This window comes from Phocoena sinus, chromosome 4, assembly GCF_008692025.1.
Source record: "Phocoena sinus isolate mPhoSin1 chromosome 4, mPhoSin1.pri, whole genome shotgun sequence".
NCBI lineage: Eukaryota > Metazoa > Chordata > Mammalia > Artiodactyla > Phocoenidae > Phocoena > Phocoena sinus.
In genome coordinates, this window is record NC_045766.1 from 61,087,213 (window position 1) to 61,105,038 (window position 17,826).

The 17,826-nt window shown below is 44.4% G+C and overlaps 1 protein-coding gene across 1 annotated transcript; it reads right to left on the reverse strand.

The window, feature by feature from the left end:
- On the reverse strand, positions 1-17,496 carry LOC116752621 (cytochrome P450 2J6-like). The gene is given in 10 exon segments (XM_032629394.1): positions 1-102; positions 9,757-9,857; positions 10,304-10,491; positions 10,577-10,667; positions 10,670-10,730; positions 15,663-15,765; positions 15,767-15,848; positions 16,641-16,782; positions 17,194-17,257; positions 17,259-17,496. Coding segments are annotated over 10 exon segments (1,155 nt in total). The 5' UTR covers positions 17,480-17,496.
- Positions 17,497-17,826: the final 330 nt, after the last annotated feature.

Consider the following 17,826-nt stretch of genomic DNA (forward strand, 5'->3'; position numbering starts at 1 on the left):
TTAACTTGGTGTCACCAGGATGACAGCAGGACTTGGAGAGGAATCCTGAGGCTTCAGTGAAAGAGAAGCAGTGACCAGAAGATTAATAGTGCTGAAGAACGGCTAGAAATAGAGGACAGAGTGTCAACAGGATAAATGCAAGCTCCAGGTGATCTGTGGACAAGTGATCTGAAAGAATCATTAGGGCATGAGGAGGATGTGGTCCACCTCCAGAACCCAAGGATTCTGAGGTGGGGATGTGCTGGATGTTCTCTTCTTGCTCCTCCAGATCACTCTTGTATCCTGCTCCAGGCCCCTCAAGACTAACCTTTATGGACCAGATCAATGGGCTCCCCTGCCCTCTGGCTTTCAGCTGGACTCAGCCAATTGCAAGCACCAACAGGAGATTGGAGCATGGGAGGAGAAGGGCACTTACTCCATCCACTCTTCCTCCTTGATCCACACGGGTTGACCTCTGTCTTCTGTTATTTAAGCTCTCCTCATTGCTTTGAGTGAGGCTGCTATTTCTGGTGAGAACCTGAACTGACAGAGGAAGAACAAGCAGCCTCAACTCAAAGTCTGCGGCAGAAGCAGGGTCCTCAGGGGACAGCCAGGAGTCAGGATGAGTGGAAAGGATCTATGGAGGTGTGCTGACTATAATCCAGCCACAGGAGTATTTATTATTATTTGCCATTTATTGTGCACTTAGTATGTACCAGGTACTGTGATGGGTATTTTGCATACATTGTCATATTTAATTTAATCTTAATATCAACCAAATGAGTTAGCATTATTATCTCCACTTTGCAGGTGAGAAAACTGAGGCTGTTGATAATCTGACACTTTGACTCATATCTATGAATTCAGATAACTTCTACCTTGTCATTTTGATGATTAAATGACTTTGTATGTGTCAGGTGGCCAGGTGCACATTGTTGAAACTCAACATATAGTAGCGAGACAACAGAAGCAAGAACTACAATCCTGCAGCCTGTGGAACAAAAACCACATTCAGAGAAAGACAGACAAGAGGAAAAGGCAAAGGGCTATGTACCAGAAGAAGGAACAAGATAAAACCCCAGAAAAACAACTAAATGAAGTGGAGATAGGCAACCTTCCAGAAAAAGAATTCAGAATAATGATAATGAAGATGATACAGGACATCAGAAAAAGAATGGAAGCAAAGATTGAGAAGATGCAAGAAATGTTTAACAAAGACCTAGAATAATTAAAGAACAAACAAACAGAGATGAACAATACAATAACTGAAATGAAAAATACACTAGAAGGATGCAATAGCAGAATAACTGAGGCAGAACGGATTAGTGACCTGGAAGACAGAATGGTGGAATTCACTGCCATGGAACAGAATAAAGAAAAAAGAATGAAAAGAAATGAAGACAGCCTAACAGACCTCTGGGACAACATTAAATGCAACAACATTCGCATTATAGGGGTCCCAGAAGGAGAAGAGAGAGAGAAAGGACCTGAGAAAATATTTGAAGAGATTATAGTCGAAAACTTCCCTAACATGGGAAAGGAAATAGCCACCCAAGTCCAGGAAGCACAGAGAGTCCCATGCAGGATAAACCCAAGGAGAAACACACTGAGACACATAGTAATCAAACTGACAAAAATTAAAGACAAAGAAAAATTATTGAAAAAATTATTGAAAGCAACAATTTGTTATAACATACAAGGGAACTCCCATAAGGTTAACAGCTGATTTCTCAGCAGACACTCTACAAACCAGAAGGGAGTGGCATGATATATTTAAAGTGATGAAAGGGAAGAACCTACAACCAAGATTACTCTACCCGGCAAGCAGCTCATTCAGATTCAACGGAGAAATCCAAAGCTTTACAGACAGGCAAAAGCTAAGAGAATTCACCACCACCAAACCAGCTCTACAACAAATGCTAAAGGAAAGTCTCTAAGTGAGAAACACAAGAGAAGAAAAGGAACTACAAAAACAAACCCATAGGGCTTCCCTGGTGGTGCAGTGGTTGAGAGTCCGCCTGCCGATGCAGGGGACACGGGTTCGTGCCCCGGTCTGGGAAGACCCCATATGCCACGGAGCAGCTGGGCCCGTGAGCCATGGCTGCTGAGCCTGTGCGTCCGGAGCCTGTGCTCCACAGCGGGAGAGGCCACAGCAGTGAGAGGCCCTCGTACTGCAAAATAATAATAATAATAAATAAATAAATTAAATAAAGAATGTTACAAGAGACAAGGAAGGACACTACATAATGATCAAGGGATCAATCCAAGAAGAAGATATAACAATTATAAATATTTATGCACCTAACATAAGAGCACCTCAATACATAAGGCAACTGCTAACAGCTATAAAAGAGGAAATTGACAGTAACACAATAATAGTGGGGGACTTTAACGCCTCAGTTACACCAATGGACAGATCATCCAAACAGAAAATTAATAAGGAAACACAAGCTTTAAATGACACAATAGAACAGATAGATTTAATTGATATTTATAGGACATTCCATCCCAAAACAGCAGATTACACTTTCTTCTCAAGTGCACATGGAACATTCTCCAGGATAGATCACATCTTGGGTCACAAATCAAACCTCAGTAAATTTAAGAAAACTGAAATCATATCAAGCATCTTTTCTGACCATAATGCTATGAGATTAGAAATAAATTACAGGGAAAAAAACACAAACACATGGAGGCTAAACAATACATTACTAAATAACCAAGAGATCACTGAAGAAATCAAAGAGGAAATCAAAAAATACCTAGAGACAAATTACAACAAAAACACGATGATCCAAAACCTATAGGATGCAGCAAAAGCAGTTCTAAGAAGGAAGTTTATAGCAATACAAGCCTACCTCAAGAAACAAAAAAATCTCAAATAAACAATCTAACCTTACACCTAAACGAATTAGAGAAAGAAGAATAAACAAAAGCCAAAGTTAGCAGAAGGAAAGAAATCACATAGATCAGAGCAGAAATAAATGAAATAGAAACAAAGAAAACAATAGCAAAGATCAATAAAACTAAAAGCTGGTTCTTTGAGAAGATAAAATTGAGAAACCATTACCCAGACTCATCAAGAAAAAGAGGGAGAGGACTCAAATCAATAAAATTAGAAGTGAAAAAGGAGAAGTTACAACAGACACCACAGAAATATAAAGCATCCTAAGAGACTACTACAAGCAACTCTATGCCAATAAAATGAACAACCTGGAAGAAATGGACAAATTCTTAGAAAGGTATAACCTTCCAAGACTGAACCAGGAAGAAATAGAAAATATGAACAGACCAATCACAAGTAATGAAATTGAAACTGTGATTAAAAGTCTTCCAAAAAACGAAAGTCCAGGACCAGATGTCTTTACAGGCGAATTCTATCAAACATTTAGAGAAGAGGTAACACCCATCTTCTCAAACTCTTCCAAAAAATTGCAGAGGAAGGAACACTCTCAAACTCATTCTATGAGGCCATGATCACCCTGATACCAAAACCAGATAAAGATACTACAAAAAAAGAAAATTACAGACCAATATCACTGATGAATATAGATGCAAAAATCCTCAACAAAATACTAGCAAACAGAATCCAACAACACATTAAAAGGATCATACACCATGATCAAGTGGGATTTACCCCAGGGATGCAAGGATTCTTCAATGTATGCAAATCAATCAATGTGATACACCATAGTAACAAATTGAAGAAGAAAAACCATATGATCATCTCAATAGATGCAGAGAAAGCTTTTGACAAAATTCAACACCCATTTATGATAAAAACTCTCCAGAAAGTGGGCACAGAGGGAAGCTACCTCAGCATAATAAAGGCCATATACGACAAACCCACAGCAAACATCATTCTCAATGGTGAAAAGCTGAAAGCATTTCCTCTAAGATCAGGAACAAGACAAGGATGTCCACTCTCACCACTGTTATTCAACATAGTTTTGGAAGTCCTAGCCACGGAATCAGAGAAGAAAAAGAAATAAAAGGAATACAAATCGGAAGAGAAGAAGTAAAGCTGTCACTGTTTGCAGATGAGAATCCTAAAGTTGCAACCAGAAAACTACTAGAGCTAATCAATGAATTTGGTAAAGTTGCAGGATACAAAATTAATGCACAGAAATCTCTTGCATTCCTATACACTAATGATGAAAAATCTGAAAGAGAAATTAAGGAAACACTCCCATTTACCACTGCAACAAAAAGAATAAAATACCTAGGAATAAACCTACCTAGGGAGACAAAAGACCTGTATACAGAAAACTATAAGACACTGATGAAAGAAATTAAAGATGATACAAACAGATGGAGAGATATACCATGTTCTTGGATTGGAAGAATCAACATTGTGAAAATGACTCTACTACCCAAAGCAATCTACAGATTCAATGCAATCCCTATCAAATTACCAATGGCATTTTTTACAGAACTAGAACAAAAACTCTTAAAATTAGTATGGAGACATAAAAGACCCCGAATAACCAAAGCAGTCTTGAGGGAAAAAAACAGAGCTGGAGGAATCAGGCTCCTTGACTTCAGACTATACTACAAAGCTACAGTAATCAAGACAATATGGTACTGGCACAAAAACAGAAATATAGATCAATGGAACAGGATAGAAAGCCCAGAGATAAACCCACGCACCTATGATCAACTAATCTATGACAAAGGTGGCAAGGATATACAATGGAGAAAAGACAGCCTCTCCAATAAGTGGTGCTGGGAAAACTGGAAAGCTACATGTAAAAGAATGAAATTAGAACACTCCCTAACACCATACACAAAAACAAACTCAAAATGGCTTAGAGACCTAAATGTAAGACTGGACACTATAAAAATCTCAGAGGAAAGCATAGGAAGAACACTCTTTGACATAAATCACAGCAAGATCTTCTTTGACCCACCTCCTAGAGTAATGGAAATAAAACCCAAAATAAACAAATGGGACCTAATGACACTTAAAAGCTTTTGCACAGCAAAGGAAACTACAAGCAAGATGAAAAGACAACCCTCAGAATGGGAGAAAATATTTGCAAACGAATCAATGGACAAAGGATTAATCTCCAAGATATATAAACAGCTCTTTCAGGTCAATATTAAAAAAACAAACAACCCAATCTAAAAATGGGCAGAAGACCTAAATAGACATTTCTCCAAAGAAGACACACAGATGGCCAAGAAGCATATGAAAAGTTGCTCAACATCACTAATTATTAGAGAAATGCAAATCAAAACTACAATGAAGTATCACCTCACACCAGTTAGAATGGGCATCATCCAAAAATCTACAAACAAATGCTGGAGAGGGTGTTGAGAAAAGGGAACCCTCTTGCACTGTTGGTGGGAATGTAAATTGATACAGCCAATATGGAGAACAGATGGAGGTTCCTTAAAAAACTAAAAATAGAACTACCATATGACCCAGCAATCCCACTACCGGGCATATACCCAGAGAAAACCATAATTCAAAAAGACACATGCACCCCAATGTTCATTGCAGCACTATTTACAATAGCCAGGTCATGGAAGCAACCTAAATGCCCATTGACAGGCAAATGGGTAAAGAAGACGTGGTACATATATACAATGGAATGTTACTCAGCTATAAAATTGAACGAAGTTGGGTCATTTGTAGAGACATGGATGGATTTAGAGACTGTCATACAGAGTGAAGTAAGTCAGAAAGAGAAAAACAAATATCGTATATTAACACATATATGTGGAACCTAGAAAAATGGTAAAGATGAACTGGTTTGCAGGGCAGAAATAGAGACACAGATGTAGAGAACAAACGTATGGACACCAAGGGGGGAAAGTGGCGGGGGTTGGTGGTGGTGGTGTGATGAGTTGGGCGATTGGGATTGACATGTATACACTGAAGTGTATAAAACTGATGACTAATAAAACCTGTTGTATAAAAAAGTAAATGAAATAAAATTAAAAAAAAAAAAAGCTATCAGAGCAGTTTACTAGGTGTAATAACAGGAGACTTTTCTTTTCTCCCCACTACAACCTCTGGACTCTTGGGCTTATGAGATATATCACAACATTGTCCTCTGATTCAAAGCTTGTACTGCATCCTGTAAGATAGAAGCCCATTTAAAAAAACAAAAACAACAACAAAATAAACATATAGCAGCTATCATCGTGAGATATTAGAAACTGAAGTGGAAGCCCATCCACAGGGGAAGGGCGCCTCTCATCATCATTTTCATTTTAGGGCCATAAATGAAGATGTAGTGCTTATGTGTGTGTGTGCATGGGGGAAAGAGATCTCCATCAACATCAGCTGAGCACTTATCATGTACCAGGCTCTATGCTGAACATTGGCATTCACAGCAGTCCTAAGGGAGGACTCCTATTATCATTCCATTTGACAGATGAGGAAATAGAGGCACACAAGAGTTTTACTGATAGCAAAACTGAGATTTCAACCCGGGTCGAAGCCCATGTGAAGGAAACCTTCCTGGAAAAGTTGGCCTTTGAAAGGAGTAACATGCAGGGGGACAGACAGGCTCAAAGACAGGAGGCTGGATGAGGGTGGGGGTGGGTGTTAGAGGGTGCTGCAAGCTTGAGATAGTGGCTCCAATGCATGGTTTTCACACCACGAAGCAATTCTGACATGATCTACCTGGAGATTCCACAGGTTATGGGCTAAGTCCCGCAGGACTGCTCCCATTCCCCAATTCTGATGTCAGTCACAAATTCAGGGTATCACCCGTGCTTCTGACCAACAGGCTACAGGCACTCCTGTTGCTTGGGAAATTCCAAGGGTTTGAGGAGCTTTGTGCCAGGAACAAGGGACAGAGACCAGATGCATTTCTTATTATACCACAGGGGCTCTAACAGGGAGAGAATTGACAGAGGATTTGGAGAGTGAGGCAAGAAGTAGTTGCATCAGGACCCACTCTATTTTCTCCACACTAGAGTCTGCCTGGGTCACCAGAGGCTGCCAGCCCCAGGCAAGAGAACCCTAGGCTTTCTGCTGCTTTCTGGGATCCTGCTTGCCCAGAGGGCCCCACTCTGGACTCCCCAGGCCCTGGGTGTGGTTCCATACAGAAAATGAGGTGTCTGTGAGAAAGCTTCAAGATTTCTAAAAGCCTGTAAGAGAATATTACTCAGCCATAAAAACGAATGAAATATTGCCATTTGCAGCAACATGGATGGACCTAGAGATTATCATACTAAGCGAAGTCAGATAGAGAGAGACAAATATATGATATCACTAATATATGGAATCTAAAAAAATGATACAAATGAACTTATTTACAAAACAGAAATAGACTCACAGATATAGAAAACAAACTCATGGTTACCAAAGGGGAAAGGGGGAGGAAGGGATAAATTAGGAGTTTGGGATTAACATATATACACAACTATATATAAAGTAGATAAGCGACAAGGACCTACTGTATAGCACAGGGAACTATATTCAATATCTTGTGATAACCTATAATGTGATAACCTTTTTTCACAAAAGAATCTAAAAAAGAATATATATATATATACACACACACATATATAACTGAATCATTTTGCTGTACACCTGAAACATTGTATGTCAACGATATTTCAATTTAAAAAAAGAAGAAAAAAAAAGCCTAGAAGAACTGTACATTTGCTTGCAAAAAGGCCAGAGGCTAATTAATACAAGTTTCCTCATTTCTGGCTGGAATTTTCCCAGCTCAGTGTAGCAGTTGTGGATGAAAAAATTAATAGTCGATCTAAGAAAGAAATGGAGGGGCTTCCCTGGTGGCGCAGTGGTTGAGAGTCTGCCTGCCAATGCAGGGGACACGGGTTCATGCCCCGGCCCGGGAGGATCCCACATGCCGCGCAGCGGCTGGGCCCGTGAGCCATGGCCTCTGAGCCTGCGCGTCCGGAGCCTGTGCTCCGCAACGGGAGAGGCCGCAGCAGTGAGAAGCCCGCGTACCGTTAAAAAAAAAAAAAAAAAAAAAAAAGAAATGGAAAATTTTACTGGAACCAACCTGAGGATTCTAACCTGGGAGACAGTCTTTCAGAAAGCTCTGAGGACTGTTCCACCCATTAGAGGTCAAAGCACAGTTATGTACGTTTTTGAGACAAATATACATCAAATGACGCATTATTGACAATTTACACAATCCAGATCTGCACGTATAAAGCGAATAGTGGGTCACGTGTCATCATGGCCCCTCACGAGATTAAGAAGGAAGGTTATCCCCTAAGGAGGTCTGGTTAACGCAGATGCACGACACACACTAAAGGGGAGGGAGGAGGCCCAAACCGGCAAAGAAAACTTTTGTTTAAATTTGTTCTTGTCTTGCCATAAAATATGAATTTTATTTCATCACAGTGATGACTGATGTCCTACTAATTAGAAATGTTGGTTCATTCTGTCCACTGAAAAAACACACAACTTAAGAGCGAGAGCAGTGAGTTTCAGTTTTATTCAGGGACTGTACTGAGGACTGTAGCTCGGGAGACAGCCTCTCAGAGAGCCCTGAGGAACTGCTCCAAAGAGGGAGGGGAGGGGCCAGTATGTATATGAATTTTTTGGTGGAAAATACATGTAGTTAAGCATTAAAAAGGTTACTGCTAATCACAAAGTTAATGATTTTAGTGCTTATCTATCTATGCATAGGAAAATGCAAGAATCTGGGGGTCATTGAAATTCCTCCTGAGGTAAGTGTCTTAACTACCTAGGGGCCTTTATATCCAAAATACAGAACACTTCATCCTGTTTTTTCCATCCTGAATTCCCCTCAGAGTGCATTGTCATGGGTGACTACACTACCACTGGTAAGTGGGTTGCGACTTAACCCTTTGTATAAGGGGATGATGAGTGACACCCTTTGTTTGTTTGTTTGTTTTAATTTTTATTGGAGTATAGTTGATTTACAATGTTGTGTTAGTTTCAGGTGTACAGCAAAGCGAATCAGTTATACATACACATATATCTTTTTTTTTTAGATTCTTTTCCCATACAGGCCATTACAGAGTACTGAGTAGAGTTCCCTGTGCTATACAGTGGGTCCTTATTAGTTATCTAGTTTATATATAGTAGTGTGTATATGTCAGTCCCAATCTCCCAATTTATCCCTTCCCCTGCCCTTATCCCCTGGTAACCATAAGTTTGTTTTCTACATCTGTGCTTTGTTCTATTTGTTTACAATTCATAGGTACATCTTCTAAATAACTCAAAGGAGAAAGGTAAGACATTTCTTTCTTAGAAGTCAGATTTACTGAGATATGATTTATACACAATAACATTCACCTTTTTAAGTAACAGTTCAATGATTTTTGACAAACACATACAGTTGTGTAACCATCACCGCAATCAAGATACAGAACATTTCCATCATCCCAGAAAGTTCCCTTGTGTCCCTTTATAGTCAACCCATAACCCTACTCCTAGACCTTGCCACCAGTTATGTTTTATGTCCTATAGTTTTATCTTTTCGAATATCACAGAAATGGAATTCAGATAGTATGGTTTGTTGTGAACATATAGTTTCATCTTTTTTAGTTAAATACCAGGAGTGAGACAGCTGGGTTGTATGGTGTAATGTTAATTGTACCAGGAATTCCCAAACTGTTTTCCAGTGTGGTTGTACCATTTTACATTCCCATCAGCACTGTGTGAGAATTCCAGTACTTGGGCTCAGGGCTTTGTTTTCAGCAATTCAAATAGGTGTGTAGTGGTATCTCATTTTGATTTTAATTTGAATTTCCTTAATACAAGTTATTCTTTTTTAATAAGCAAGACTCGTCTGGAGACACGGTGTTTCAAACCTTGGGGCATCCTAATTTGCTGGCTTTACCTGATACAGAGAGTCGGGAAGATCTTTCCCTGTCCTGTGTTGGCAGGGACCTGCACTTCTCGCATCCAGTCACTAGAGGGAAGGAGAGGACAGAAAATAAGCTTCCCAGTTTTTGGACTCTCAGGGGCCAGCATGGATAATACTTGGACGCACTACTGAATTTATAGTTTTTCTCAAATGCCTCTCCCTCTGAACCTCTTTAGCTGCCACCTTGTGAGGCTTGACTCCCCAGATTAATCTTGTGAAGTGATTCAAGGCCAAACCTCTTAACCAACCTTGTAAAATCCTAAGAACTGAGCTACCAAAACTGAACCACATTTTTAGAGTCCTTAATACGTCTACTCTCCAATGTCACTCATCAGAGCCTGTGTTAGGGGGAACCACAGGCAGCTGAGTTGATGAACCTCTTTCTTCAACTTTTCAGGAGCCGAAAGAGACTAAGGAAGGTCTTTGTGGGGGACAAGTCTCCAGACCGCCCCCGCCCCCTGCCATTGGCTACACGCCCTCCTCTCCAGGACCTGGGTTGGGGCAGTTCAGACGGGGCACGGCACAGATCTCCTGGGGCCAGGGCTGCCGAGTGCCCCCAAAGATATACTCCCGCCTGAGCCCTGGGCTCCCCTCTGGCAGTTGGAACCAAAAGGTCCTGAGGAGGGTGGCAAACATCAGGAAGAGCTCCATCCGAGCCAACTGGTCCCCTAGGCACACCAATGCCCTGGAAGCAGAAGGAAAGGTCAGAGGATGGCAGCTGTCCCTGTGCCTGTCCCGTCACACCCACCACTCATAACCCAGTGCTGTGTCCAGTACCTGCAGAGAATGGCAGGAAGGCCTCACTGACCAGGAAGTTTCCATCCTTGTCCAGGAAGTGGCCAGGGTTGAATTGTTGGGGGTCTCCCAACACTCAGGGTTATAGAGCACAGAGGCCAGGTTGGACAAGATGATGGTGCCCTGCAGAGAGGAGCTGGTATGGCTCAGGGAGCTCAGCTGGCCCAGCACCCAGCCCTGATGCTGGGCAGATATGAGCTCAGAGAACACTTGGTGTTTAGAGGAGAGTTGCCTGGGACCAGGGGGCCTCAAAGAGATTCAGCAGACAGGTCTTCACATCAGTGAAGTTGTTGGGCATTATGCCCTCCTGGCTAAGGGGCACCCACCTCCATCCTAAAGACTCCTGGCCCAGGCTAGAGACTCAGCTTCTGCCTCCTAGGTAGAGGGCCAGTGGCTATTGGGCATGAATGGAGGGGACCAAGTTCTGCACAGGGCAATGAATACTGGTGGGGTGTGTGTGTGTGTGTGTGAGAAAGAGAGAGAGAGAGGAGAAATGGAATGGCAGACAAACAAAGTGAAAGAAAGACTGAGTAACAAGGCAGATAGAAGAAGAGACAGAAAACTTCAATCCTTAGGATTAGGGAGAGGAGAGAGTGACCTCTAACCCTAACCTAACCCGAGCCCTCACTCTACCTCAAAGAAGTGAATAACTGGAAAGAGAATCAGACTGAACAGATGGGAGAAGAAAGGAGCCAAAGGCTCCTGTTGGTGACTGCAGCTCCTTATCCCGTGGGCCCTGGGCTGACCAGGAAGCCAAAGTGGAACCAGGATGGGGTTGGCTATGGACCCGGGACCTGGGAGGTGCAGCTCCAGGTGTTCTGAGGAAGGCCTCATAGCCTGTGGCTCATTAACCAACACCAGAGAATTAAACTGGTCACCCCTGTGGGGACTAGAGAACTGGCCACAGGATTCTCAGTTTTGACAAAGGCATCTTGAAATTAAAAACTCAGCAGTTTGAAGCCTGCACACCAAAGAGAAGCCAGTGAAGAATGCAGAAGTTCAGACAACGTAAATACTTTCAGAAGGCACTTTTCTTTTTTCTTCTTTTTTTTTTTTTAGTTGCTCTACTGAAGCCTTAAGGGAGGGGCCTGACCTTAGCCATCCAGACTGACAGGCACCCAGACCTCTTTACTCCGTGGCTTTAATCAGAGGGATTGGGAAGCACGTGTTCTTGTTGCTGCCTGAGTGAGCTGTTTGTTTCCTAGTTATAGTCCTGGGAATTTCCCTCCATTTTCACTACAAGGGATGAAGTAACCTCTGCATTACAACAGTTCTTAATAATCACCTTCAGATGCAGAGGCTCCTGGCAAGATGCTCTTTCCCCTCCAGAATTATTTATATCCTGTTCTGGGTAATGTTCTGGACTCCTTGCAAAGTGGTTAACTTGTATTAATTTGTGGGACAGGCTCAGACCATAGCCTACCCAGCACACAACATGGGCAACCCTCCTTCTCCTGCAAATTATAGAGCCATCTGCCTGCTGGATACCTCCTGGGGATTCTATCCCAACTTCTTCCCAGTAAATGGCAGCTTGGAGTTTACATTCATATAGAATGTCTGAAGAGAGACAGGCTTGAAGTGCCCCCTCTGTATTAGGGACCATTGCTGTTGTCTCTGTCACTCGACTGATGGAATGGTTAAGAACCGTTTAGGAATATCTGTAACATTTATTGATCTACTGTCAAGCTTTGATTCTACTTTCAGGAGACATCTCTCGCCCAAGTTGGAATAGCTCAGTATTGATTCCAGGCTGTTAATGGCTCCCTGGAGCTCTTATCACAGAACACCTCCTAGAATCAAATTGGCAGGAATGGGCTATTAATAAGGAAATTTCTAATCCCAAACGACATGAAGCAGAGCTGAACCTTAGTTCCCTCCTTTTTAACTTGACCTGATTTGGAACAACTCTTGGACAACCAGGGCCTGGGGGCTTCTACCAGGATAACAGCAAAATGAGTTGATGACATGGTCCTATCCTCACAATTAAGGAGACATTTGTCTAACCTCTGAACTTGATGGCCGAATACTGCCAAGGACTGTTCAGTATTAGCCAATCTGGCAGACCAATAGACAATGCAAAACACCTCCTTCCAACATGCTGATTCACTTACCTTCCTAAAGAGGCATTTCTGGAGCAATATGAACGGCAGGGAGTATGGTAGAGCAAAAAATTTGGAATCAGAGGGACATGAATTCGAAACTCAGTTAAGTACCTTACTGTGTGTTTGGGGCAGTTACTTGAGCTCTCTTGAGCCATCTGTAAAGAAAAAAAAAGATTCACAGTAGCAACAGCATCTAAAGGACACGGTTATTATGAAGAAAAAAATTCATGGAGACAGGAATCTCAAGTCTGATCAAATTAATAAGAATTTAATAACCACATCCTGGCAGGGCCCTTGCTACCAAGTCTGCCCTGAACCATGGTTGTAAGAGTTGAATAAAGATTCTCGTGATGGAAAAAATTGGGCCCCCATATCTTCTATCCCCATTGTTTTCATGGTGTACCCACCTTGTACCACTGAGGCTTCCACCAGGGACAGGCTGGAGCATCAGTGCTGAGCCAAAGTCCCTTTCTGAGGAAAGTCTTAACACAGCGCACCTCTGTGCACAGGGCACCAAGATGAGTGACTCTGTTTCATCTTCATTAAAACGGCAACCTTGGGCTTCCCTGGTGGCGCGGTGGATGAGAGTCCGCCTGCCGAAGCAGGGGACACGGGTTCGTGCCCGGGTCCGGGAGGATCCCACATGCTGTGGAGCAGCTGGGCCCGTGAGCCATGGCCTCTGAGCCTGCGCGTCCAGAGCCTGTGCTCCGCAACGGGAGAGGCCACAACAGTGAGAGACCCGTGTACCGCAAAAAAAAAATAAATAAAATAAAATAAAAAAATAAAATAAAGAATTCTAAAAAAAAAAAAAAGGCAACCTTGCCACCTACACACCTGTGCTACATTTCCTTTAAAATGACACCCCACTCCCAAAATGATTCATGATGCCTGGCATTCACTCCCTGTCAAACCATCTCCCCTTGAGGGTGGGCTGGCTCTAGTGACTCACTTCTAGCAAACAGAATACGGCAAAAGTGAGGGGATACCACATCTGAGATTAGGATACAAAAAGACTGTAGCTTCTGTCTTCTCACTTGCTCTCTCTAGTGAAGGTCAGCTGCTATGTATTGAGCTGCCCTATGTAGAGGCCCAATGTTAAGGAACTGAGGGTGGTCTCCAGCCAACAGCCCAGGAGAAACTGAATCCTGAAGAAAGCAATGCAAGTGCTCTGACAGTGGAACCTCCCCGTGGAGCCTTCAGATAAGACTGCAGCCCCAGCCAACAACTTCATCATAACATCATGAGAGACCTTGAATCAGAGGCATCCAGCTAAGCTGCACCTAGATCCCCGACCCACAGAAACCCAGATCCCTAGCCCACAGAAGTGCTGTTTTTGTAAGGTGCTAAGTTTGGGGGTAATTTATTACATAGCAAGAGAGATAGACAACTAATTCAATAAATGTCTCTTATCTAGGATCTGCATGACAGTCAGTCATTGTGAGGACTGAATGCTGTAGAGGACTCAAAGCCCTTAGCACACAGTAAGGCTTGGCAAAGAGCAGGAATTATTATGTTATGATCCAGTTCATGTCAGAAACCTGCACAGAAACCTGTTTCAAGCTGAATCACCAGACAGCTACAAACCTGAACTCTATTTTTTAACTCCATGCAGAAATGTGTTCATGTTAAACTTTCATCGTTTAAAATGGGTTGAAGAGGGCTTCCCTGGTGGTGCAGTGGTTGGGAGTCCGCCTGCCGATGCAGGGGACGCGGGTTCGTGCCCTGGTCGGGGAAGATCCCGCATGCTGCGGAGCGGCTGGGCCCGTGAGCCATGGCCGCTGAGCCTGCGCGTCCGGAGCCTGTGCTCCGCAATGGGAGAGGCCACAACAGGGAGAGGCCTGTGTACTGCAAAAAAAAAAAAAAAAAAAAGGGTTGAAGATAAGAAGAAGCTACCATGTGAAAAACTATTTCTGTATCTTTAAACTCCTACTGAAGGCACCACCCAATACATCGTCCACTGGCCCTCAAAAAGGTATTCTGATTGATGATCTTCATAATAACTTCTCGAAGGGTGATTAGCCAAAGTTTTCCTGATTCAGGCATGCTTCCTTTTATGACATAATGCAAGTCATACCTAATTGGGATTTCCTTTTTTGACTGGATCCAGGGAAGCTCAGACTCAAGTTTTATGTACATATACAGTGGCTGTTCTTGACCTAAACAGTTTGATTTAACTTTATTCCTCTATCTCTCCTTATTCAGTACTTGTTCTCTTAACCTAGTTATAAAATGAAAGAAATGAGACGGGCATTTCTACTAGAAATCAGTTCTAAGGATATAACACAAAATGCAGACCAAGCCTAAGGCACATAAATTGCAAAGAGGCTAAAAGTTCACCAGTAAGGGTTAAGAATTACAAAACATCCATTTGGTGGAACATTATGCAGCCATCTAGAGTGATGTGGAAGAGTGGTTTTCAAAACGTGGCCCCGGGACCCAAAGCATCCACACCACTTGGGAACCTGTTAGAAAGGCAGATTCTCAGGCCTCACCTCCAATATTCTGGGAATGGCTCCCAGCAATGTACATTTTAGCAAGCCCTGCATGTGATTCTGGTGTACCTAGAAGTTTGGGAACCAGTAATGTAGAAGAATCAGAATGATATGTTAAGTGAAATGAAGGATTCGGAGTTATATATTCAGCATAATCACAGCTACGTAAAACATATGTGGACAAAAAAGATTGGAAAGAGGTGCATTAAAATGTCTGCAGGGGTTACTTCTGAACAACACAGAACATTTAAAAATATCCCCAATTGAGTGTATTCTTTCACAATCATAACTCTCCATCCGGAATGCCATAGATAGAGATGAATGGATGGATGGATGGATGATTGACTGAGTTGGCAGACAGGCAGAAGCTGTAGCAGGTGGCTGTGCTGGGCAGGGAGCCCAGCGAAGGGTGCTTTCTGCAGGCACTGGATCGGGCATGAGGTCACACTGGGGCCACCTACCTTGGGCACGGGGCGGCCGTGCACATGGGTGGAGGTCACGCACTGGCGCACGGCATCTGCGGTCACGACGCTGCTGAGGTGCTGCACCTCATGGACGGTAGGGCATGTAGGGCAGTAGCTCGCGGTCCTAGTAGCGGATGGCCCGGGAGGTGCCCAGCACCGCATCCAGCTCCCGCTGCACCCTCTCTGCAGGCGGCTCTGCGTGGGTCCCGGGAAGGGCTGCAGCCCGACCTCCCCACCACACCCCACCGTCCTCGTCCCCATCCAGAGACAGTCGCCAAGGTTCATCGCCCCTAGGTTGCCCTACCCCACTCAGCCACCCCTGGTCCCAACAGTGGCAGTCCCTCTCTGAGGCAGAGCTTGTGAACAAGATTTTGCAGGATCTGCTCCTCCGAGGGGAACTTGAGGGAAGGGCTAGGACCCAGATTTCAGCACCCACTATGTGCCAAGTGTTCTATATGCAAAGAGTCCTATGGGGTAGGAACTGTTGTCTCCACTTTACAGACAAGAAAACTGAGGCTGTGACAGGACAGGTACTTTTCTGAAGGCCACAAAACTAGTGGAACCAGGATCTGAACTTAGGTCATGGCCAGTTTGTCCCTGAGAGAACTCTAGCTGCCTTTTCTTCCTTTGTGACCTTGGTGGACATTGACACAGGGCCTGGCACTTAGTAGGTGCTGGATCATTACTGAATGGGTGAAATAATGTTGCCTCATTTCACACTCTTCCTAAGTGGTTGAATTACTTACCCAGGATCACTCAGTCAGTAGCAGGGTGGGACTAGAAGTCCCCACCCCCCAGCCCCTCCATCTGATTCAAAGCCATGAACACCTCCTACACCACAGCAGTGAGAGCAGGACCCACCCCTGGGGCCGCAGACCAAAGACAGTGATGGGGACAGGTTCCTTCAGCCCAGAAGCCCACAGCAGGGGTAATGGGCACGGGGCAGTCAGCAGGGTGTAACCACGGCCCCCTTGCCCTGGATGGCTCCATGCTGGACCACATAGATGAGTGCCCAGCACAGGGTAGTGGCCATGGTGTCGGTGCTTCCCAGAAACAGGTCGACCACTACCTGGATCAGGTTTTCTTCATTGAATGTGGAGACAGGGTCGTCCATGGCCTGGTGGGTGGGGGATGAGTGGTGGGGAGAGCAGCTCCGAGTCTGAAGCTCTCCTCTCACAGAGCCCTGGCATCTCCCTGACTGAGGCCTGGCCTGTCCCTAAACTTGTGGGACCAGAGCTCCTCTGGGGTCAGAAGGGCCTGAGTCCCAGGACTGCACTGACTTTTGAGGGGGAAACTGCCCTGACATCAGCCAGGTCCCCTGCTTCCCACCCTACCCATGTCTGCAGGAGCCAGCGGCGGCCTGGGAAAAGATAAGGAGGGAAAAACCCAAACGGCTGCTGCTTCAGCGTGCTCTGAAAAACTGAGGCCGGAATGAGGAACTGAGGCCGTGGCCTTGAAATGAGATGCAGCCGGAAAGACAGCCCCCTCCGTCCCTCCCTTCCTCCGTCTGCAGCCGTTTCAGGCCCACCTTAGTGATCTGGGCCGGGTAGCAGCTGATGAACTCCTTGGGGGCCTCAGGTGTCCTGAGTTTGTCTGCTGATCTCCCGGCAGATATAGCCTCCCACAGCCTTCTGGTACCTAAACATCTCCTGGTGGGGGCCTGGGAGGCGGCGGCGGAAGGCCCAGGGGAACAGATCATACAGCTGTGGGGGAAGAGGCCTGCCCAGGGGCTGCTCAGGTGCTGACCCTGAGCCAGGGCAGCTCAGAATGGTGCTGGGGGCACCAAAGTGGTCTGGAACCTCTGACATGGGCATCCCAGGACCGCTCGTCATCTGGAAACTCTCCACACTCCCAAAGTAATCTAGACAGTAATGAAGGCAGTAGTAGCAGAGACTGGACCCAGGGCTCAGCTAGGATGTTGCAGGCCCAGACAGCTGTATTTAAGGGGGTTTAACCTGTCTCTTACTCCCTGCCCACACTTCCATGCTCAACCACAATAAAGGAACTTTGATGCTGTGAATCGTCATTTTGCTGAGCAGAGGCTGCCTGAGGAACCCAGAATCAGGCCCCATGGCCTTCCTCCTGCCTGCCTGACACCCTCCCTGCTATGCCCTGGCTGAGGCCCCTGCCTGCCCTGGGCCCCCAGCTGTCCAATGGTCGG